Here is a 23,503-nt window from a genome sequence, read left to right as displayed (position 1 = left end):
TTGTTGCTTTAAAGCTTGCAGTCATGACACTTTGAAGTAGTAATTAATATGTGTTATATACACAACCTACTCCACACATTCAAAGCAAAAACAAAAAGAAAGAAGTAAATAGATAATTAATTAATATGAAATAAAAATGGAAAAGTCATGATTGCATAAGTATTCAAACCCTTTGCTGTAGCAACCCTAAATTATTTTAACGAGCCCCACAATTCGTTGAATGGCCTCTGTGTGCAATATTAGTGGTTCTCATGATTTCAGAATAAAAACACCTGTCTCTGTGAGGTTCCTTGGTCAGGTAGTGAATTTCAAGCAAAGACTCAACCATGAAGATCAAGGAGCTTTCAAAGCAAGTCAGGGAAAAAATCATTGAAAAGCATAGATCAGGAGAAGGGTACAAAAAAATATTGACGTCTCTGAATATCTCTCTGAGCACAGTCTACTCAATCATCAAGAAATGGAAGGTGCATTGTATCACCCAGACACCACCTAGATCAGGCCGTCTTTCCAAACTGAGCAGCCGGGCAAGGAGGAAACTGGTGAGGGATGCCACTCTGAGGCCAGTGACAACTTTGAAAGAGATGGGAGAAAATGTGCATCAGACAACAATATCCAGAACACTTCACAAAAGCCCGCATGGAGTTTGCAATAAAGCACCTAAGTGATCATGCTTGTTAGGATTGAAGGAAAAATCGCTGGAAAAAAGTACAGGCAAATATTAGAGGAAAACTTGTTTCAGTCTGCTAAAAGACTTAAAATGGGCAAAAAATTACCTTTCAGCAGGACAATGATGCAAAGCTACACTGAAGTGGCTTAAGAATAAGAAAGTGAATGTCCTTGAGTGGCCCATGTCAAAGAATCTGTGGAAAGACTTGAAAACTGCTGTCCATAAGCGATCCCCGAACAACTTGAGAGAGCTTGAACAAATCTGCCAAGAAGAATGGGCACAAATTGTACCAAGCCAGTGTGCAAAGTTGGTAGAGACTTACCCAAAAAGGTAATTGCTGCCAAAGGTGCTTCCACCAAATATTGAGTTGACGGGTCTGAATACTTATGCAATCAACATATTTCATTTTTTTCTCTTTAGTTTTTGCTGACATTTACTGTAACTTATCTTACCCTTAGAAGTCTTCAGTTTGAGCATTCAAGTCTTGAATAAAATATTAAGTTTAAAAAAATGTGCACCACCCAGTTTTGGCTATTTTATTTCTTTTTTATGATTTCAAGGCGAATAAACCTGGCTTGTTTTGTGCTGATGTCATGTTGATACCTTCTGTAGATACTGTTTCCGTTAGAACAATATATGCCCAAATGTTCGCAAAGTACCAGCTATGTGGCTTCGACTTGCACAGATTCTGCTTTATTCATAGCCAGGGACATTAAACTTAATCAGAAGTCAGAACTGCTGCACATCATATTCCACATGTCAAGTGTGTATACTGAGATTTTTCCCCTCAATTTTTACCGATGTTTCAATTAAAAACTATTTTTAATGATTTTATCCCTATTTTAATATATGTAAAATAAACCTGAAAAATGAAAAATTCCTGATTTTTTTTTTTTTTACAGATAAAAACTGAAAATGCGGAACACTACATATAATATATGGATAGACTCTCAAAGCTATTTACTACAAAACACTTTTTAAAATGTCTGCAATGAATACAAAAAAATGAAGCTGCTAAATTCCTGTCTCAGTTTATTTTTGGTTTGATAGAATGCTGATAACAATCTGGAGTAAAGAGTTTTGAGAATGTGCTCTATGTTTTGTAATAAACACATTCCTTCCTAGTACATTCTGTTTTATAGTTGTACATTGGTTTTAAATTGAAATTCTGTGTAGTGTTTATTGAACTGTTTATTGATGTTTAGTTTAGCCTAAAGAAGACTGCTCTTGATAAAAATGGTGATGAGTAATTATTTGCTAAATCTATTTCTCCCCACTCTTCAGCTACACATATTTACCAAATATAATGTAGTTTATTATCAGTAAGGATTTAAAGGTGTAGTACAGGTGAGAACAAAGCTGAATAAAATGGTAAAAATATCAGAATATCTTTGAACCAGAGTCATATATCCTACATGTGCTCCATGCTTTAAGATTAATGCCCCCATAGATTTCCTTTTGTTTATTAATGGATCTATCTACTTGTCTCTCTGTTTATTTATTTTTTATCAGGCTGGTAATTGTAAGTATTTAAGCATAAAACTAAAATAACCAACATGAATACTGTGGATTTCAAACCCAAACAGCATGTGTGCTCTCTCAGTCACAGTGACTGTAAGCATTTCAATCCAAGACTAATCAATTACTACCTTTTAAAAATGACTCATATCAACACATCAATAAACCCTCGTTCTCTCCTTTTCCTGTGACTTGAGTGCTGGTCTTTGGGGACTTTTTTTGTTTCAAACCACATTAGAAACATAAATATATTTTTTTGTTTAACTTTTCAAAAATGTTAGACATCATACTAAAATGGTCAATGATAAAAAAAAAAAGCCACTTGGTACTAACATCATTAATTCATTCAATTCATTCTTTTTTTTTTTTTAAATCATATAATACAGTATTAAGTATTGTGATGACAGTGATTATATATAATAGAGAATTATAAAAGGGTTTGACTTAAAAAAAAAAAGTGTCAATTAGTATTAATCACAACTGTTTTTTTTGTTTTTGTTTTTTTTCTGTGACATAGAAACTTAAAGTGCAACACAATATATCATGAGTAGCACAAAACAGAGTCCAACAGCAATTAAAGCAAATCTAAATCTATAGCTTACATGAAAATAGGTTTGGGGGTGGCTTCCCTTAGCCGGTAGCTGCTCTGGTCATCCGTCGGGTAGTAGGGTAACTGCTGGCTTTGATGGTGATGGTGGTGAATGAAAGTGGAAAGCTGTGGGTTGGATAGCAGGAACACAAGGGGGCTCATTGGTACGTTTCCCAGGGAATGTAGGTTTCCTTCGGGGGCTAAGCTGTTGGATTCCAGGGGAGCAGTGTGATACGCCAGGTTGGAGGGGTTGTAGAGAGGGGCAGCAGCAGAAGAAGCCAAAGCAAACTCATATTTGTTATCCATATAGTTGACAGTAGCACTGGTCCTGCTCTCTTCCAAGTACATCTCACTCAGCTCTCTCTCAGGGGCCAGCTTGCTGGGTGAGCTGTTGAATGCTTCCACCTCTCTCGCTTCGATCTTGTGGTGCAGTGGTACTCCGGGGGTCTTGCTGTGTGGCTGCCTGGCAATGATCAGAAAAAACAGATAAGTATCATGTTGTTTTTTCCACCTAGTGGATCAGGAAGATATGATCCTTCCCCCCAAAAAACTGAAAGCTGTGTACAGAGCCAGAGTAGACAAAGATCATTTCATTTGCGTCTTTGTTGCTAACAATGTCTTTTTTTTTTTTTTTTTTTTTTTTTTTAGCCAGGTTATGCTATGAAAGAGGTAATGATCAAGCAGTGGCCAAGATCTTAAAAATAATAATTTTACTTGAAGTACTTCTCGTCTGAGTTTATACAGTATGCATTACAAAGGTGCTGGCAATCGCCCAGACAGGGTTGCGTTGTATCAGCATTGGTTTAAAACATCACTTCAGGCACACGTGATTTGGTTCAGTTTATGCTTAATGAATGTTTTACTAAAAGCTACTACTGGTACACATTGTAAAACACAAATGACCTGTTTATTCTGGAATTAGATATGCAGACCTGAAACTAAAGGCAAGCTCAGGAAGGACGCCTTATCACTTTTTTTCTATTAGATTAATTAATGCATAAAATATATCCTTCTTCTTTGTCTTCGGTTTAACCCATTCTCTTAGACAATACCCCAACAGAATGGGAATACACCTATTCCAGAAATAACAGTTTACAGCTGTACATACAGTACTATATAACAGTCAAAAGTTACCTCTATGCATTGAGAAGCTGTATCTAAAAACAGATTTGTATACCTTGTATGTTGTATATAGGTTATTAAAATAACAGTTGTTCTAATTTGACTCTTCTTGAGACTGAACTCAATTGATTCTATTTCTATCATCCCATTTGAAATATCGCTCCCTAAATATAGCGCTCCCTAAATATAATTTTAACACAGGCAATGTATGCTTTTGAATGGTGTATTTTGTTATGCACACTAAAATGCATTTTTGGCCAAAAATGTTTTATGATTGTTTTGCCTTTCAGGCATGCATTGGCTGTATAAAAAGTGAAAATGAAAAAATGAATACTAAAAAAAAAAAAAGACATGGAGATGTAGGATTCAAACCCAGAACTACTGCCTACCTTATAAAAGTAATAAAAGCAACAAACTATGAATAAGTGAAACTGTATAACAAATTGCAAATTGCATTGCAAAATAGTAAAGATTTCTGACACCCATTCAGACTACATGAGCTGTACTGTGAACTGAATCTACAAAATTGTGGCTTTAATATATTTCATAATAAGACTGTTTTGGCTTATTATCAGAAATGAAAACAAAACAAAAGCTGTTGCGATGGTCTGGGACACAGAATCTCCATTTTCTGTCACTTGGATTGGTTTCAGCTCTCAAAGACCTTGATTAAGAGACACTCCCATCTGTTATTCAGTGGCTCTTTCATAACAATGGCATCTAATATAAAACAGAAGTGCTGTTTTCATTCTACTGACAAGCTATGTTGCTAGTTCAGTTTAAGAAAAAGCAGTACACTAAAACACAAGTTTTAAAAATGCATTACAAAATTTAAACCTGTAATTTTCCACAAAATACCCACTTACTGCCCACTTATGAGCGGTGTAATTGATGTTATTTCTCCCTGCAGTTACTCAGTGTCAAAAATCTCCCTTGGAATTGATTTTAATTTTGTATTATTATGAATGAATAATGTTGTCACATGCTCCTATTACTATTTATTTCCACTGATTTTTTTTTTTTAATTTATTATTCTTGTTTGTTAGTTTTCTTGACAAAATGTACTTTTGAGCATGTGTATTGTAAAGAGCACTGGTACCCAACTCAGTAACTTATTTTTTCCTTAATAAAAAGTAGAGGAGACCCATTGCTTATAGGCTGCTTGGAGTGGGCAGAATCACTCTGTCACACATTTCTATTTTCCATGCCCCGCTTCCATCAATCTTTTACCACTTGGCATGTTTTTTATGCCACCCTAACATCACCCCCCCCCCCCCCCTCCTCCTCCTCCCTCCCCCTTGATTGGCAACAACCACCAGGCATGTTCGACAACCAATCCCAATCATCCACATGTTCATCCCTGCTGACTGACCCAAAGTAACCCCAATTAGAAACCACACACTACGGAATCAACTCACAGGACAGCATTTGTTTGATGAGCCTGCACAGCCACCATTGTGAGCCAATAGAAGCCTCTTTGAGCAGATTCAGTGGTTATGGGTTATTATCAAAAACTCTAGACATCCAAATTACTGGTGCATCTTCAGATTCAGAACTGAAGCAAGGAGTCAGTCTGGTGTTGGAGGTGCACTCTTTTGTTAAAACTATATATGGACATCAAAGATGGAGTGGCAATACAGTCATTAGATCTGTACATTTCAGTAAAAGGTAAAATAATCTATCCCTGCTACATCTCACAATTACTTTGCATACCCTTTAAGAAATGCTTTATCATCCAACCTCAGCGTTATACAGTAATGAAACAGCAATGGATTATGCTTCACCTACTCTGGTGCAATTTAATACAAATGTAAAATCCTTTGTGCTTTATTAAATGCTACTGTGGATGCAGCATTAAAATGTTAATTAGTTTTAATTAACCTATACAATCTTTTGACGCAAGTAAATTGGGCTAATCTTTTGGTGGAAGTTGCCGCCTACCTCATAGGATGTTTGTGTGCATGCTACACTTGACCATTAGTAACATAAGTGTTTTTAGACATGCGTTTTTGTGGACAGCTAGCTGGTGGTGATGTCAGACTCAGAACAGAAACACACAGTAGTGAGTGGATTGTGAATTGCTGCTTTTGCGCAGTTTATTACCAAACAGAAAATAAAAGGTTGAATAAAACAGACCACACTTAAAAACAAACAGTGCTTTGGACTAATTAAAAGGTCAAACAAAACACTAATATAAACAAGTGTCGTGCTAGTTTAAACTAGCACGCATAGCAATTGTTTAATTTTAGCTTTTTAAAGTCTACTCCCTACTTTCTCTCTCCCGTTCTTCACACTCGAACACACAACCCTGAGTAAGTGAAACGTGCACCTATATATACAGTTGTGCCAGGATTCCATTACTAATTAATTATTCACTTGAATCTCAGCACATGAACTAATCTGTGCACTCCCTGTGCCCACATATTAATACACATTTTATCTGCACATGAAGTGATTGTGCAATCCCTGTGCCTAAATACATCTACATAATTTAAATCACACGTGCTACATAGCCCCATTATATCCCATGCACAAATACCTATACACCAACATTAACACACCACACGCAACACATAACACAAGAATACGCACAGGGGCAGGGCACACTGCCACAGTATTCTATTACAGGAATTCATGTTGATGATCACAGTTTGTATGTATGATGTGGAGACACATTTTTTAAGTGAGCATGTTTAACCTAATGCTCTAATAGTTTGCTTTCCTGTTTGGCTGACCTGGAATATATTTAGAAAGAAGATAAGTGGTTTTGTATTTTTTGCAGCCTATCTGCAGACAGTACACTTATTAAAATGTTGTGTTTTTTTTTTCATACAGACACACAATGGAGTTCTAGTCATTTAAATTATCATGTTGACATTTTCTCATTGTATGTATATATTTGAAATACATTTTTATTTAATCTAATAGGATAAAACCCACTAAAATACAATATTTTATTTCAAGGATGTCCCATGGTAAGCAGTCCACACAGTTGATCATTCACACATTAACTATTAAAAACAAAACAAAACAAAACATAACAAACATTACACATTTATTCTAACTTGGCTATATACAGAAGATTGTGTATAGATATCAGATCATTTTATGTATTTGATAAGTTGATATTTACCATTTACATCAGGCTAGAACAAACCTACTTATCCCAATTCATCATTCGCACAATTTTTTTAAGAAAGGGAAAACTCATCTAATCAGGCTATCAAACCATAAATAAATAGCCGAGCCATTTACTGTTGGGGCTTTTAAGTAGTCATTATTAGGCTGGGAAGCTTATTGTTGTTAAGATTGTTATTATTATTATTATTTTTCTTTCCACCAACAAACCCTTAAAAGTTGCATCAAATGAAAACCGTTGCACGAAAACTCTTGAAATCTCATAAAGTTGTAGACACCAATGGGAACTAATGTCCACGTTGAATGAACGCAATTGGTCACGTAGTTTTGCAGCCATACTGGATTTTACAACACATTTTGGACAATTTACAAACATCTTGTCGGATAGCACTTATCAGAGAGCTCTGAAACTTGGTATACATGATTAGGGATTGTCCAAGATGCACAGTGCTCGAAATAAAGCTGATTAGTTCAGTGGTATGACAGCCACGTTGGATAACCTAATTAACACACAAATGTATTCTTCTCCAAAACCACTAATCTGATCAAAGCAAAAGTTGGCATACATGATCCAAAAATGGTTTTCTTTAAAGTTTGCCCAAATGAAGTTGCTACAGACAAAAACATGGCTGCTGTGGGCAAATCAGATTTCAGCATTGCTCAAGTTGTATGTCTCGTGCATAAACCAATGGATGGCAGCCAGTCAAAAAGCTTAAATTTCATAATAACTCCTTGGAAGCCGTAAAGTTGCTTGCAACTTCTAGTCTGTTTTTGTTTTTTATTGAATTCATAATTGCAATGGGTGTTTTTACCTTTGAGGATTCAGTCAATTTTGTCATTGATACTTAAATAACAATGCCTTGTATGACAATACATAGTACAAATTAAGCAAACAAGAGAACAGAGTAACAGCAAGAATCAGGACAAAAAAAGCTTACCTTGGCAACTGGTTTAAGTTTATTAAAATGGATTCTGTGTTTATTCTGTGTTTGTTTAGGCTTGGCTGATTCTTCCTCAGTTAGTACTGAGTTGCAGCATGTTCCAGTGCAAAACCCTTGTATCTTTGGATCAAAGAACAGCCAAAGTTGGCAGTAATAGTACAGGTAAATAAAAGAGCATCGGGTAAGGTTTGATTATGTATATAATATTGCATAACAGGTCATAGTAACACTGCAAATAAATTAGGTCAATGCAAGCCATGGCAACCAACATACGCAAGCACACATTCTGCTACGATTTTCTAACTGTGCAACGTTTCATGGCATGTTCTACTCGATTCAAAGGTTATTCATACAAAACGTTTTTCACCCTGAAACCTCCATTCAGAATTTGTCAATGTTTAACTCATCATTAGCAGGCTTTGTTCAGAAAGAAAGAATTGTGTAACAGAAAAAATAATAATAATAATTTGCTTTTCTGTTTCAGGCTATTGGGAAACAGTCAAGATTAAACTTCAATTTCACTGAATTCTCAGAAGCATTCAAACCATTCCCTACTAAATGTGAAGTAATTTCTCCCTAAAAAAAAAAGTTCTATCTCCCTTTTCTATAACTTCTGCTCCATCATCTGCTTCCCCTTCCAGCGCCTCATGTAAGGTTCCATGCAACTTGTAATGCTGGCGGGACTGATTTGTGGCCACTTTGTACCTTAATGTATTTTCTCGTTTTGGTTTCATGCTTCTTACTAAAGGTTCTCTGGACACATAAACAACATTCCTTAAGTTAATATGCGTAAGAATGAATTATGCATGAAGAAAGTAACAAAGAATGAATAAATGAATGAAATTAAGCCAGTTGACAGTTGAAAGCCACCTTGATACTGAGCGAATTAAATGGGAGATGAATAAAATCTTGTTTCACTTGTAACTAAATTTGTATTTTATCTCATTGTTCAAATTCATGATCAGATGCTGTCTTTGTAGTTTATTACATTTCTGACTCTATGGGGAAGGAAACAGTTGATTTTATAAAAGCTCTTGGATTGGCAGTTCGGGACTGCAGTGCTCTCTATTTATTGACACAGCAAGGGTTACACAAGTAGTGGCCATATGCAATTCCCACCAACCTTGAGATTTTCTGCTAAGCCAGCCCGACATCTGTTAATAAACTATTAATATGTTTTCTGCCTGTAGCACCATTCCTTAGGTTGCATCATAATTGACGCCACAGCATAAGACAGTTGTTAAAAAAAAAAAAATAAAAAAAAACCTAAAAAGGAATCTGAAACATTACAAAATGCTGTACAAATATTTGAAGTGGTATTTTTTATTTGCTTTAAAAATTTGCTTGCAAAAACACTCGTCTCAACAAAGATACACTCCTACTTTCCCCTGACCTTGAACTTCTGTAGCGAGATCAAATAATTTCACTGCATCCCACCCAAAAGGGCTTCAGGAATATAAGGAGGGAGGATGTTGTATTTCAAGGAAACTGAAGCAGGAAGAAACCTATTCATGCAACATCGGAAAAACCCACACCCGAATCAATGTAAAAGTCTTTACTTCATCATTTTCTCTGGAAACCATAAACATGTTTTCTAATGCAACATTAAGAACAGGAAATTGATTGAAAATAGATTTGAAAGAGGTGTGTCTCTTTATTTGTTAAATTCTGAGTTCCATAATATATCTTGCTGCACAGTTAATATTTGTACATTTAGCTTAATATACAGTTTAAGGGTACATTATTTTGTTTGAGCAAATGTCACAGATGTATACGAAACTGTTGGGACCTTGACAAAATAATTCCTCAAAGTGTGGATATGGCCTTGTAATACATCTGTACATTTTTCATACATAAAACATTAAGAAATGAAAAGATAAATGTTTTGATTTGTATTGATTTTCAAAGAGATCACCCAGTAATTTGACTAAATGTATATTCACAATCAGGTGACTCTACTGTTGTTCATACACTGATAAATAATGCTTTGCATATATATTCCGGTATATTAAAAAAGAACCAGCCACGAAGATGTACTGGGTGTCTGTTTGGAAAGAGCAGATAGAACCAGGTAAGGGAGACACAGGCATTATCCACATGTTAAATATCCACAGGAACATTGTTCATTATTTGCATATTTTATGGAACTTTACCTTTTCAGTGGTCTTTAATAAAATAAGCGTTTGTTCATGATAACCCAAATTTGTGTTAGGCTTTGATATGAATTACTGTGGAATGTGTTCATTATTTGATCACTTGATAAGCAATAATACATCAATACTTAACTGAATTTTATGTTTGTTCATACACGACTTAATTAGTAACACAAAGAACATTGTTGAAGTTAAAGTTCTGTAATACAACAGATTTAAATTTACTAATTTAAGGTTGTTAGTTTTAGGATTTGCCTTTGTTTAGATCAAGTTCCCTGTTTCTAGTCATACTTGGGTTCCAATAATTTACAAGTGCAGGAGTGGATATTTGTAAGCTCACAACCATAGTGACATCAATTACCAGGAGGAGTCACCTTTGGCAATGGTATGATTATAGCCAATCTAAGATGACAACAGACCTTTTTGGCACTTAATATCACCCAGCTTTTAATAATATAACATACTGTTTTTATACTAAAGTACAAGCATTACATTGGCCCTTGCAACAGATTTGTTGAAATATATTTGTACAGGGTTTGAGACAGCACAGCAAAACACAACAAAATCAAATCTTATTGTCCAGATTGCTAAATAGAAAACAGTATAACATGCCTTGATTAAACTACCTATATATAAAAAGGATATGCTGTGAAAGGAATTAGACAGCATTTCCTAAGCACGAGCCTCTGGGGCCCTCAGGAGGCTGCATTGTGAAATCTGTCAGCAGCAGAAGGAGAGGTCAGAGTTCCCCTGGCATGGTTGTATCTGGTTGTGAAATCCTGGCTGAGTTGCTCCTGGGAGTTATCCAGGCAAAGACATGCCACTCCGTGGGAGTGGTGGCCCTGGATCAGCTTCTCCAGACGCTTGATGATCTCGTAGTCAGGGAGGGCCAGGGTGCTGACGTTCAAGCCCAGCATCCGAGACACTACTTGACGGAAGTCCACCAGCTGGAATAAAAACAGAACCTCATAACTAATGCTATTGTCATTTTCACAGGCAATTTTTGCTGTATGATTATAATACTCAGTCAGCACTATTAAACTGCATGACAGGGATTGAATTAAGACTGACACACTAAGCAGACTGATTGATTCCAGGTTTTACTGTGACCATGTAACCACTTCAGGTGTGTCTAATTAAACTCACATTAAACCCCAGGCTAAGCAGTGTTATGCAATGGAAGCCTTATTTCCAACCCTACTCTATTTATGCTGCATCCATACTAACTTGTACCTCATCACTACCCATACGTAAACAATGCACTTGTGTCCATGATTCTCTAACTATATATGTTTTTGTTTTCACCAGTTTTGCTGTGTGTATGTGCCTTTTACCTGTTTCTCCCTCTTGGCCAGCTCCCCCATGGTGTGTTTGAGGGTTGCCAGTTCGCTGGTGACAGCCTCCAGGAGACTGTGGGTTCGCTGCCTCTCCTCTTGTGCCTCGTGTTCAGTGAAGTCCAGTGCTGATTTCACCGAGGTCAGCCTCTTCTCCATCTTCACCTTCACCTTCTCTACCTTGTCCAGACTCTTACTCATTTCCTCAATGGTCTTATTCTGTTCCAAGGTTTTAAACTGTGCAAGCAAGGCAAATGATTAAAAACACACATTTTTATTATTGTTACCTTATTAGTGACACAATACAATTGTGTCATTGTGGACAGTTCAATTGTAATTAATGAAGTATGATTTTTTTATTATATTCAAATTAATTAAACACCAATTTCTGAAACAAGCCAAAGTTATCCTGACTAAAAACAAAATAAAAACTAAACAAAACTAACAAAATCCTTGGTTATGGCTTGAGGCAGTCCACAGAGCTGCCGTATTCTGCAGCTACATCATCGTCATACTTATCATAAACAGACTGTTAAAGTGACCTGAAATATATAACTTAGTGTCTCAGTTCTAGTTCTGTTAAATTAACAGATGTTTTGTCTCCTTCAAAAAGTAGTTTTTTGCATATATTGTCCAGCTGATTTGGACTGCTCTTGTTATGGCAAATTGTTTACATGTCAAACTACATTAGGCAGCATTGTCTTTAGGTTAGAGCTGAGGATTAATGGTCAGCAAGTTATCAGCTTGAAATTCAAACACTTCCCTTTCATGTCCTCACTGTCAATAAGACTTAAAAATAAAAAGGAAAAACAAACAAATCTGCTTTAGAGATGGCATGTGAGACATGACAGCCTTCACCAGGGAGAGAGGCGTGCCTCCACTGAGACTTACCTTGAGCTCATTGGTATCAGAGAGTTTGGATTTGAGGTCTGTGTTGAAGAGCCGGGTGGTGTCGAGCTCCTTCTGTAGCCTCTCCACCTTCTTCTGCAGCTTCCTAACGGTGAGGTTGGCCTCGTCGCGCTCCACCGCCAGCGCTGTGCGGCTCCGCTTCTCTTCCTCCAGCTGGGCAATCTTCTTCCTCAGCAGCTCCATGTGTAGCTCCTTGCTCTCCAGCTGCTCCTTTTGAGTCTTTAGCTAGGGCAAAGAGCGGTTGACTCACTGAACATGTACTATTTATTTAAAAGTTTACCATAGTAAAAGCACAGCAAAGTCACAGTGAAAGGATAGGTAAACATTGTAACCCCCCCCCCCCCCCCCCCCCCCCCCCCCGACGTATTAAAGAGTATTAAAAACATGGCAAACCAAGGTCAAATATAGTAAATTCATAGTATAATCATGGGAAAAGCAATGTAAAACTGCAAAATTACACTGCTAATTGAACGTGGCAAACTTTTAGGCACGTGTATTTGAATCATGCTTGAAAACTACACCGTGAGTTTAATGAAACTGATTCCTTCGTTCTTTAATATCCTGTGTTACATGTAAATTGACCCCACCTGAACCCACATAGTTCCCATTTGAAGCATAAAACACAAGTAGGCTAAGGTGGTGTCCCATTACCTATAACAGAGAAAGTAAACTTACTGTTGTGACAAGGCTTCAAAAAAAACTATAACAAGCTAAGAAACTGTTGTTCAGCATGGTTATACTCTGAGAGGCATGAAGGTTATACTTTCCCTGCATTATTTTATTTATTTAAATGTGCCTTTCTTTTCAATGCATTTTTTATATACATTTTATTTTTCTATAAAAGGTGTCACTTGAAATCCTTGTACAATTCAAATACACAGTGAAACACACTAAAGGTGCTATACCTTTCTGTTCAAGTTGTGTGCCAGAGTCTTGTTTTCAACAACGGCATTACTCTCTAGTTTGACCAGTTGCTCAGCCCGGGATTGGATGGCATCCAGCCTCATGTCAAACCCGAGATCACGCACCACTCTGTCCAGCTTCATCTTCTCAGAGAGCTCGTCCAGAAATCGCATATACTAGAATAAGCAAGAAACATATTGACCACATTATAATTGCACTATTTATGCATACTAGTTCTGAGCTGTGGTAGTCTGTGAACAAAATGTAATCTTCCCTCTAGAGTCTTCATACTTTTGTTTCACAATGTAAGATACTGAAAAGCTAAAAATTCAATTCACTCCAAAATAAATAATAAACACTCAAAACAGAAAATGGTAAAAAGGCAATTTTAAGGTCAATTAGACATTTCTGACTTACTCCAAGGACAGGAAACTCTGACTCTGGCCCTGGTCTTTGTTCAACCATGTTCTTAATTGTTAGTTGAACACTTAAACCTCTATTCAGGTCCTAAAGTAGTTAACGACTGTATTGTACTTGTTAAACCTGGTGTGAAAGGGCTCTGCAGGACCAAAGTTGTCAGTTGCCTGACTTATTCCAACAAAGTAATAACAGTAAACAGGTCTAAACATCACCATCTGGTGGGTCAACCTTGTATTCACTGTTGGCTGAAATGACTGGAACAACAAGTAAGCAGCTCAGTTTATACTATAGCAAGTAACTCTGTTAAAATAAGCCCAGATATATTGCATGTTTACGTTTTGTTTTTCATGGCTCAGGCCATCCCGGAACACGTCCCCGGAGACCAGCTCTCCCTCCATGCTACTGAGCCTCTCCCGGATCTCGCCCAGCTGCTCCTCGGTCTGTCTGGCTCTCTGCAGTGCAGCCTCGTGGAGCTCTGTCTGCCTCGCCAACTGGTCAGTCAGCCGAGATGCCTTCAGCTCCATCTGAGAAAGGCTCTAACAATACAAAACTCCCCTTCAGCTTTAGATTGTTTTAGATCCTTTAGATGTACTGTGTCAGACATAGTAAAACATAGACAACTGTAAAAATAATTTAAATAATAATAATTAATAATAATGGTTAACCATGGCATAAGCATGGCAAATGATTGTGTTCAGGAGCTTTTAACTAATGTGTACTGAAATAGTTAAACTACAGTACCATTACTGGTAACATCATCATACTGGTAACATTATTATTATATCCAAAACAGATTTTGGGTATCAAATAAATGTTTTTCCTTTATTTTGCATTTACAGACAATGGCAGAAATTCACAAATTAGCACCATATGTCTGAAGATAAAATTAAAAAATTAATTTAATGTCACAAAACTAGAAATAATCAACTGAAGAGTACCTAGAAGCACTTGAGTTAAAATCCGGAGTTGTTTATTTCAGGTCTCTCTCTCTCTCTCTCTCTCTCTCTCTCTCTCTCTCTCTCTCTCTCTCTCTCTCTCTCTCTCTCTCTCTCTCCACAAAAGTAAAACTTTTGCTACAAAAGATTTTTCCCAAAATTCTTTGTTTTCAAGAAATTTCTAGAAATTATGAATTTCCTTTGGGGATTGTTGCATGTGATCTTCGTAGTTCATGCCTATTTGGTTTTCAGTGGGAGAGCCGCACCTCTTTCTGGCTCTCTCCGCTGATGCAGATCTCCCGGATCCTCTCTTTGATGGCCTCCTCTGTGGGGTGCACTGTCCCACTGCGGCCACTCAGCAACTCTGCCAGTTCCTCCTTGAAAGCCTGCAGCAGGCTCTGGCTGGACTTGGCCTCACACAGACTGCTGCGCAGACTCCCATCCAGCTCCTTGGACTGCTTCTCCAGGGTACCCAGCTCAAGTTTTGAGGCCTCCCAGGCACGCCTACTGGCCTCCAGCCTTTCCTGGAGGGCTCGGTTTTCCCGTTCCAGGCTTCGCTTGGTTAGTATCGTATTTTCTAACTCCTGAAAAACAAAGAGAGGAAGGACTATCTCTTTATTTTCCCTGCTTGATACAAAGCAGTTTGCACAACAAGTATCATTAGCACTGTGTAGCTGTATGGCATTGCTGAAGGATCAGCACACTTTGGTACACTTTAGTACACTTTGGTAAATTATTATTTAAATAGAATATTATTTGTCCTAATTCTTATGGCCTGTCCTAATTCTTCTTATTGAATAGGATGCAGAGCAGTCATTAAACTGTGTAATACTGTACTGGTATATTAAGCAGAGAACATCCAGGAGCCTGTACCTGGCGCAGAGACTCCACTTCCTTTGTGAAGGAAGCAGCAGCTCTCTGCTCCCGGCCCACCTCAGAGACCAGTCTCATAACAGTCTCCCTGCTGGCTTTCGACTCCACCTCGTGGGTGGCGACAGTCTCCTCCAGGCTGGCAATCCTGCACTTCTGTCGAGTGTTTTCATTATACAACTTGTCAAGCTGCAAATGCAAGCCAGGGAAAAGAAAGAAAATGCACATAGCTTAATAAGCAAAGCCACAAGAAGCATTTACTTACTACACAGCTGTGTCAGTAAATAGTTAAATTGTTTTAAAAACAGAATTGCAGTGAATAAAATTCAAATGTATGTGTGGCAGGGCGAAGCCCGGAACATAAATATTGTTTGTAGGAATGTAAGGTTGGCAGGGATGGGGTTAAATCTGTCCCTGCCAGCAATCACAGGTTTGGCCATTCTCCAACTATGTAAATGAGTGCTAATTGGGGAGTGGCCACATGTATTTAATGGAGGAGAAAGCCCCTGTCTGGGACAGGGAGTTTGGAGTGATTTGGTGTTTAGGTCAGTGGTTGTAATGAAGGTGAAGGTGAAGGTCAAGGTGCATATTATTGTTTTGTTCAACCTTTTACTTTGGCCCTTTATTTGTTCCAGTTTTATTTGTGTTTCTTTAATCTGCAGTGGGATAGTGCCTCCTGGAGACTCACAGACAAGAAGCTGCAGTTTAAAGAGCTGTTGCGCATGTTTATTAACAAAATACAAATAAAAGTAGAAGAAATAAACAGGCATGAGGGCCAAAATAAAATAAAAATTAAACAAAACAATAATATGCACTATAGGCTGGGCATTTACTTTCACTATTAGTACAATAGGATTTCTCCTCCCTTAAATACATGTGGCCATTTCCCTATTAGGTAATTGAGTGTTAATTGGGGAGTGTGATTGCTGGCAGGGACAGATTTAACCCTATCCCTGCCAACCTTACATTCCCACACACACACTATTTACATTCAGGGTTTTCGCCCTGCCACAGTATATACACACAAAGTCAAATACAATGGGCCAATGAAGCAGTTATGAAGCTACCTGGGAAACTATGAAGTCCTGGGGATCATCTCTCCCTCTACAGTCAACATTCATTCTGCTAGCAAGCTGAACAAGAAACTCCTTGTATTTCCTCTCACTGCTGGAAGCTTGCTGCTTTGTGTCATCCCATTCATTGATGTACTTTCTGATCAAGGACATAAAACATCAAATACTTTTAGAAATGTAAGTAATAACATCCATGCATATTTCATATCACTACCAGTGTGGTACTGTGTCAGGAAAACTGTGAAATATCAGTTATAAATCCACTGTGTTACTGTAAAAGGCGATTGGATTTGCTGGTAGATGTTATGAGGTAGGTGTTCTTGCCTGCGGGTCGCCTCTTTAGGAGAATAGCATATTTGCCTATGCATGACAACCGTTTGTTTAATAGGAATTTATTAAGGTGCTTTTGTTTTGACTGTTTTGCGGAAGACTGAATCGTGTCAAAGGAAACCATGCTTCTGATCATGTTAAAAGGAGTAAATAAACCTGGGCACATGACTGGCGTTTTAAAGATGGCCTTCATCTCTTCTACCAGGGGATCCAACTACCATATTGCAGTTACCATTTCCGTAAAAGCAGAAGTCTGATAATGCTGTATGTACTGAAGTGCAACAATATTAAATCTAGACAGCAGGAAATCCAAACACGTGTATTGATATCAGTTTAAAAACAACGGCTACAAATAACTAAACACTTCAAATGGAAAAACAGTTATTCAATTGGAATCTGGATGAATTTGATTCCAACCTATAACTTTAAAACTGTCAAATGATTGATTCTTATGGGAAGGCTATTCAAAGGTCAACAATAACCTGTATCCTTATGGTGTTAGTTGGAACTCTCTCCCAGCTTTGGTGCTTGATGCTCCCACCTTTGTTTGCTTTAAATCAACTCTCAAGACCCACCTGTTCTCGTTTGCTTTCTATGCTGTTTGAGCCTGATAACTGCTACTTGTTGCTGTGTTGCTGCTACTATTTCACGTATGATAGTAAAAATGTATTCTGCACTTTCCACCGTATTTAATGTATTGTGCTTTTTTTTTTACTGTATATCATGTATTAAGCATTTCTCTGTATTTAAAGCATTACGGATTTTCTTGTATTTACTTTTATCTTGTAAAGCGCTTTGTGATGGTGGTTCACTATGAAAGGTGCTATATAAAATAAAGATTGGTTGACTGGTTGATTGTTAGTAACACCATATGTTTACCGTAACTTGTCCTCCAGCTCCTCTACTCTCTCCTTGAGCACACTGTTCTCCTTGGACACAGTGTGCAGACTTATTTCTGCCCGGTTCTTGGAAGAGGAAATGGCTTCAGTCTCTTGCTCCGTCTCTTGAACGCACTTTCTCAATGAGCTAATCAGAGAGGACTGTCTGGCATTGTTCTCCTTATAGCTCTCCACCTCCCCTTTTAGTTCATGGACCGAAGCCTCTCTGGAGGCCAGCCTGGATTGAACTTCCTGAAGCTGTCAAGAAGAACCATTTTGGGGTCATATTTTCTATACAATGTTGTAATTTTTGTTTTCCTGAATTTTAGTACTGATGAAAGGAGATGGAATGATGGACTGGTGAAATATCTTATAGCCTATCCACTTAGAACCTGAATTTGGAGTGTCATTGATTTTAAAAAGAATGTCCAAAGTAAATTAAAGTATTTTAAAATGATGTCAGCATTTGGAAAATGTATTTTATGCTTTAAACAATAAACCAAATAATAAAGAGAAATGGAAATTAAAAATGAAATGTAAGTGTACAACAAAATCCACCTCAGTGCATCACAAAATCAACAACCAACTTTATAAAGTCCGACAGCAACCAAACATTAAAATCCCCTCAAAATGTATCTACGTTCATTTTAATTGTTTATACTGTTAATAAGGAACGTGTACATTTAAAATGATTGTATGTCTAGTGTTAATGTATGGTAGACAAGTACTTTGCAATTCTAATGAGTTCACCTTTTTTGCACCTTTTGATTATTATCAAGAGAGGAATATCTAACATCAAATTTTAAAAAAGCAGTTACATCTTTTGGCATAGCACCCCTGATAGAAAAAGTAGCTTACTTCGGTGCTAGCACATTCATATTTGACCTGCAGGGCGGCCAGTTCACTGCGGATTGCCTCAGCCGCCAGGCGATAACGGTTCAGGTGTTCCCGAGTGACAGGCATGTCCAGGAAAGAATCAGGTGCTTTCTATGGAGGTGAAATCAAGACAAATCGAACATACAGACATTTGACCCAGTACATGAATAACTTGTGGTATCCAACATTTGGACATCTAATACTGAAGATAGGTCTTTTACAACCAATTATTGTAATATTGGGCCCTTCATTTTTACTGGCTAATCTCTAAAAACAAGTGCTAGCACAGCCACACTGGGGCAGACTCGGCGTGCTTCAACCAAACTGCTTATTTTGTAACCGGCCATTTTAAACTATTGCAAAAAATAAACTACTGTCCTAAAAATCATTACAATTTATGAAGATGTATACATGTCATTGAGTGTTTGTGGTGCTTACAAGTGAAAACATTCTGGATTCCTGGCAACTCAAAATGTTATGTAAACAAACAACATTAGTACACAGAATATGCCTCAGAGAAAACATGATTCATTGTCAAGCAGTGGACTTGATGTTGTCAATCGATAATAAAAATGTATCTTCTATTTAAATTTTAGAATTGGATCTAATTTAAGCAAATGGCAACAAACTGTGACTGGTTTCACAGATCACCGCTAATTTTGGACTACGTAATATTACCATATTAGGTAAACTAGTCCAAGTTTAGTTGTAATCAGGGTCTGTGAAACCAGACAGTTTTTTTGTTTTGTTTTGTTTTGTTTTTGTTTTTTGTTCTAGTTATGATATCTCAATTAAATTCACTACGTATTTAGGAAGGTGCACCAACAACGGACAGAGAGATAGGTTCATTTGAATAATTTCTCCTGGTGGGAAGGGGTTTGGGGTGCATATTTATTTTGCTGAAACAATTAATCATCCTGTAGACAGCACACTTACCTTCTGATAATCAGGTCTACTTGCATTTCTGGAGAAAAAATAAATAAATAAAATAAAATAGAAAAATGATAGAACTTAACATCTGTACAAATCTTTTTTTTTTTTTTTTATGTATTACAAACTTTTGAAATGTACAATTGTTTTTTTTTTTTTTGTTCTGGGTGTCACGGTACAGTGTTAAGAAGAAGTGCCCAGTGGAATTCAAGAACACCAGCAGACAGAGCAGTGTCATGCCACACATGTTTGATGGAGAGCAAACTAATGTATAATACAAAACTACTGTACTGGACCCAATTTAAAAAAAAAAAAAACATGTGCATCTTTTTCAGTTGGACACTATGGATTTAAAGAAACATATATTTAAAAATGCAAATACCTGCCAGTAGTAAGAGACAATATTAGTTCTTCTTTTTCCTCCAGTTGTCTCTTCAAAACACTAAGCTGCTCCTGAAGCTAAAAACACAGATAAAGTTTACAGTTCGTAGAAGGGTAGCGATGACGATTACAAGAAGTCTGACATACTGGTGCTTGGCTAATCCTAAAGCACGTATGTTCCTGTTTGGAGTTCTACACAGCTCTTTCAAAGCCAAGTATCGGCAATTATCACAGGTGTAGTAGGTGGGTATAGGTTGAAAAAATTAACCCCTTAACGTCAACCATATACCACATTGCTTGGTGCTGGGGGTTACATCAGTGCTATTATCTAAACTCCCTGTTTCCTAGCAATAAAGTATTGACAGGGACAAGCCTACTTGGCTTTTTTGAACAGCCCTTGTTTGCTAATACTTTTAGTAAGTGCTCCAGATATACTTAAAGGGTAGCAGGCATTGGGTCACATTACTAGTGAAGGAAACTTGCATTTTACATGCAAATATTTTAATTATTAAATGGCATTAGTAATATTATTAACATGTCAGAACATAGCAGTTGGAATAGATTTTAAATATCACTATGAACTATTCTTTTTTAATTCTGCTACCTGTTCTGCCATTAAGGTCAAGGTGGAAAATAAACGTTATATTACTGGGTGAATTAAACTTTTATTTTTGAATGACTTGGTGGTATAAAGCTGTGAACATGCTCAGGGATGGAAATAAGACTTCCATTGCATAGCGGTTTGAGCCATTCCTGGTTTCAGGACGAGTTTGTTATCTATACACACTGTGGCTTATCAAACTCACAGTAAAACCTGGAATGGCAATAGTTCCATCCCTGAACATGCTAAATGTTTTTAGCTTTCAGAAAAAAAAAAAAGACTTTATGTAGCCCATGTTCTTAATGAAGTCTGAAGGGGAAAAATGCAATTACAAAAACAATTCTATGGGTATACTTTATGAAATCATGACTATATGAGTAAATGGAACTGCGGACCGTGTTTTACACGTTTGGAATTTTCATTTGTTGTAAGAAAACTCACCTCATTTACTGTCCTGTTGCTCAATGACGTTGGGGAGAAGGATCGAAATGCATCGTTTCTGCTAACATCGATCAGTTTTAAAGCTGAATCTGGACGATGGTTACTCATTGTTGTATTTTATTTAGTTTTATCACGTTGTAAAGAATTGATATTCGCGGAAAAGCCAAGGTATTCTAGAATGATGTGCTAGCAGCGCCGTCGTGTTTGGGTTCAGTTCCTAAGCAACATGTAAACAGGAAGATTGAAGCGGTTGTTTGGGGAGGAGTCAAAGAACTTTCAAAAACTTTTAAAGGCTTTTTAAAAAGTATTTTCCACATTGCGCACTGAGTGCACGATACCTCGTTTACTGGTACAGATCATCTGGGACAGATGTCCTAAAGCACATGACTGGTTTCTGCATAGTGTGTGCAGACAGTATGCAACTTGTTTCATCATGCACAGGATTTGAGATTAATAAATATCGACATCCATACTCAGTGATCCACAGTAATTTGTAGATTAAAATGTGATCAAGCGATTTCATATTGAGCTCGTTCAAGAAAACAAAACTACGTCCCATTTTATTGTGAATTTGTAAAGCCAAAGGATTGTTGTCAACACCTGAATAAATCTTACTATTGTAAATCTTAATCTTTACACCTTTTTATAAACCTGCTGGGTATTTGGAATAAAATCAGTAAAAAAAAAAAAAAAAAAAAAACAAACAAACAAAAAAACACATCTTGATGATCACCAGCAGGGGGCATACTTGTTCCATAGTTAAAAACATGATTCTGTAAAAATATAAATACATTGTAATAAATTAAAACTTAAGTGCAGTTGTTCAAAAGCTCATCTGCTCCCTATACATATCACAAATAACTGTAAAATTAAAGTGCCTTTATTTTCATTGTGAAAATTAACATATACATTACATCATTTCCTGTGAGTAAAATGGCAAAGGTGTACCAAAGATAAACATGTTAAATGTGTACTTCCATTCAAATAACACAGATGATTTAAAACTAAATAAAAGTTTATAGAAACTTGATAGATTAGGTAATAAGGGGCAGCATTTTAATAATCTGTAAACATTTAATAATGCATGCACCTGTACATTTACAAGCAAATGATAAAGCTAATGCATGTTCATCTAGATACAGAACTTGTTTTTGGAAGATTGCAGCTGTGCAGTTTTACAGCTTATCACCTGTGTGTTCACAGAGGTAAATTGTCTTTAATGAGAAAAACTGTATACTTAGAAAAAGTTAGGAGAACAGACTGTCTTCCAGTCCAATATTGGAAGTTAACAGTTTATTTGTTTAATTGAATTGTAGCGCAACTATCGTCTGGTTATCAAAAGGAATACCGCCAGCAATCTCAAGCTCTGCCAATAAATTAAGATACGTAGAAGTTTAAAGTGTTAGTTGGTAGGGCTGCAAGGGTGGGTTAAAAAATATATAACTTTGTTTTCCATTGTATTACTTCTGTCTGTCAATTATGACTTGTACAGTTAATTTCAATTTAAACCTTAGAATCCATCACTGACTGACTATTCACTGCTTCCATAACTTTTCCATGGGTTTGCAGCTTGCAGCTTTCCCCTATAAACAAGAACATTTTCATCTGCGATCCATGTTTCACAGGTAACAGTTAGCTAATGTGGAGGCCAGATTAAGTTCAGGAAGTTTTGGTGAGTACTGAAGGGACTGAAACATAATAATTTACGTTTTAATACTCAATCAACAAACAACTGAACAGATTTAAAAAAACAATGCCATGACTTTGCCAGTCTCTGTTCTCAATGGCTTTCTGCTTTATGGTTAGTTACCTGTTTAATGCACGTAGAAAAAGAACCACCACATTCAATACAATGAAGACCTATATAATGGTAGATTCACACACAGAACCATGGGGATCTCAATTAAATACTGCTCTCCCTTAAAATGTTCCCCATGCCACCCAAGGGCAATTAACTGCAGTGTGAAGCCAGAAGAAAACCATGGGTAAATGTACAGTTACTCAAAAGTGACGGTGACTTTCATACCCCAAATAATTAATTGCATTTCACCAATGGTCATTGCATTTTTATTTATCGCTGCGGGGCTTTTGAGAAACGACCAGTAAGTATCCCAGGATTGTACAAATGCGGGTAATAACGTACATGTTGAGACAAAATTGTACAACCTAATATAAGGGTAACGCCAGTGGTGCTAATCGTTTTTTTTGTTGTTTTTTTCTGTTCCTGGATTGAGATAACTTCCTGCCTATCAAACCAAAATCAGAATCGTGTACAAACCAGAATATACCCTCAATAAATGTACACACTCGTGTACGGTATACTGCATGACAGAAACGACCAATTATATTGTACAGACTACTATGGCATGTGGTTCAAATCACGTTCAAATATTTCTTATTGAAACTTACTAACATTGCTGAAGTCTGTAATAGTTCGTTATTGCAGTTATTTTAAACTGCGTAATGCAACAAAGCCACATGGACCACATCTTAT

At 37.0% G+C, this 23,503-nt stretch overlaps 2 protein-coding genes across 5 annotated transcripts in view; both read right to left on the bottom strand.

Annotated features, from left to right (window-relative positions):
• LOC121315846 (estrogen receptor-like) overlaps positions 1-8,086 on the bottom strand; it is a 49,289-nt gene extending 41,203 nt beyond the window's left edge. For 2 of the 4 annotated variants that reach the window (XM_041250338.1, XM_041250340.1), the window contains exons 1-2: positions 7,973-8,086; positions 2,788-3,237 (exon numbers count right to left, since the gene is read on the bottom strand). In XM_041250338.1, coding sequence (XP_041106272.1) covers positions 2,788-3,122 — 335 coding nt within the window. In that variant the 5' untranslated portion in view covers positions 3,123-3,237; positions 7,973-8,086. Of the gene's footprint in view, positions 1-2,787; positions 3,282-7,972 lie in introns of those variants that run through there. The other 2 variants (XM_041250339.1, XM_041250341.1) reach the window with 2 other exon arrangements.
• A 1,208-nt stretch (positions 8,087-9,294) lies between these two features.
• On the bottom strand, positions 9,295-21,350 carry ccdc170 (coiled-coil domain containing 170). Its single transcript, XM_041250337.1, has 13 exons — positions 21,010-21,350; positions 19,969-20,045; positions 19,593-19,620; positions 18,639-18,767; positions 17,782-18,038; positions 16,567-16,711; positions 15,503-15,688; positions 14,896-15,213; positions 14,030-14,230; positions 13,277-13,450; positions 12,354-12,596; positions 11,463-11,699; positions 9,295-11,075 (listed from the first exon to the last, which is right to left on the bottom strand). The coding sequence occupies exons 1-13, from the start codon at positions 21,115-21,117 to the stop codon at positions 10,824-10,826; spliced, it is 2,355 nt and encodes a 784-aa protein (XP_041106271.1). The 5' UTR covers positions 21,118-21,350; the 3' UTR covers positions 9,295-10,823.
• Between the last annotated feature and the right edge of the window lie 2,153 nt (positions 21,351-23,503).

The sequence above is a fragment of the Polyodon spathula genome, chromosome 5 (genome assembly GCF_017654505.1).
Source record: "Polyodon spathula isolate WHYD16114869_AA chromosome 5, ASM1765450v1, whole genome shotgun sequence".
In the NCBI taxonomy this organism is placed as follows: Eukaryota; Metazoa; Chordata; class Actinopteri; order Acipenseriformes; family Polyodontidae; genus Polyodon; species Polyodon spathula.
Note: the sequence above shows the minus strand (reverse complement) of the source record. Positions and strands in the feature narration are given on the sequence as shown.

Coding starts and splice junctions, on each gene's coding strand:
- ccdc170 (XM_041250337.1), bottom strand. CDS start 21,117: ATGAGTAACCATCGTCCAGATTCAGCTTTAAAACTGATCGATGTTAGC. Junction 20,046..21,009: donor GCAACAGGACAGTAAATGAG/GTGAGTTTTCTT, acceptor CTGTGTTTTTAG/CTTCAGGAGCAGCTTAGTGT. Junction 11,076..11,462: donor TGGCCAAGAGGGAGAAACAG/GTAAAAGGCACA, acceptor TTTTTATTCCAG/CTGGTGGACTTCCGTCAAGT.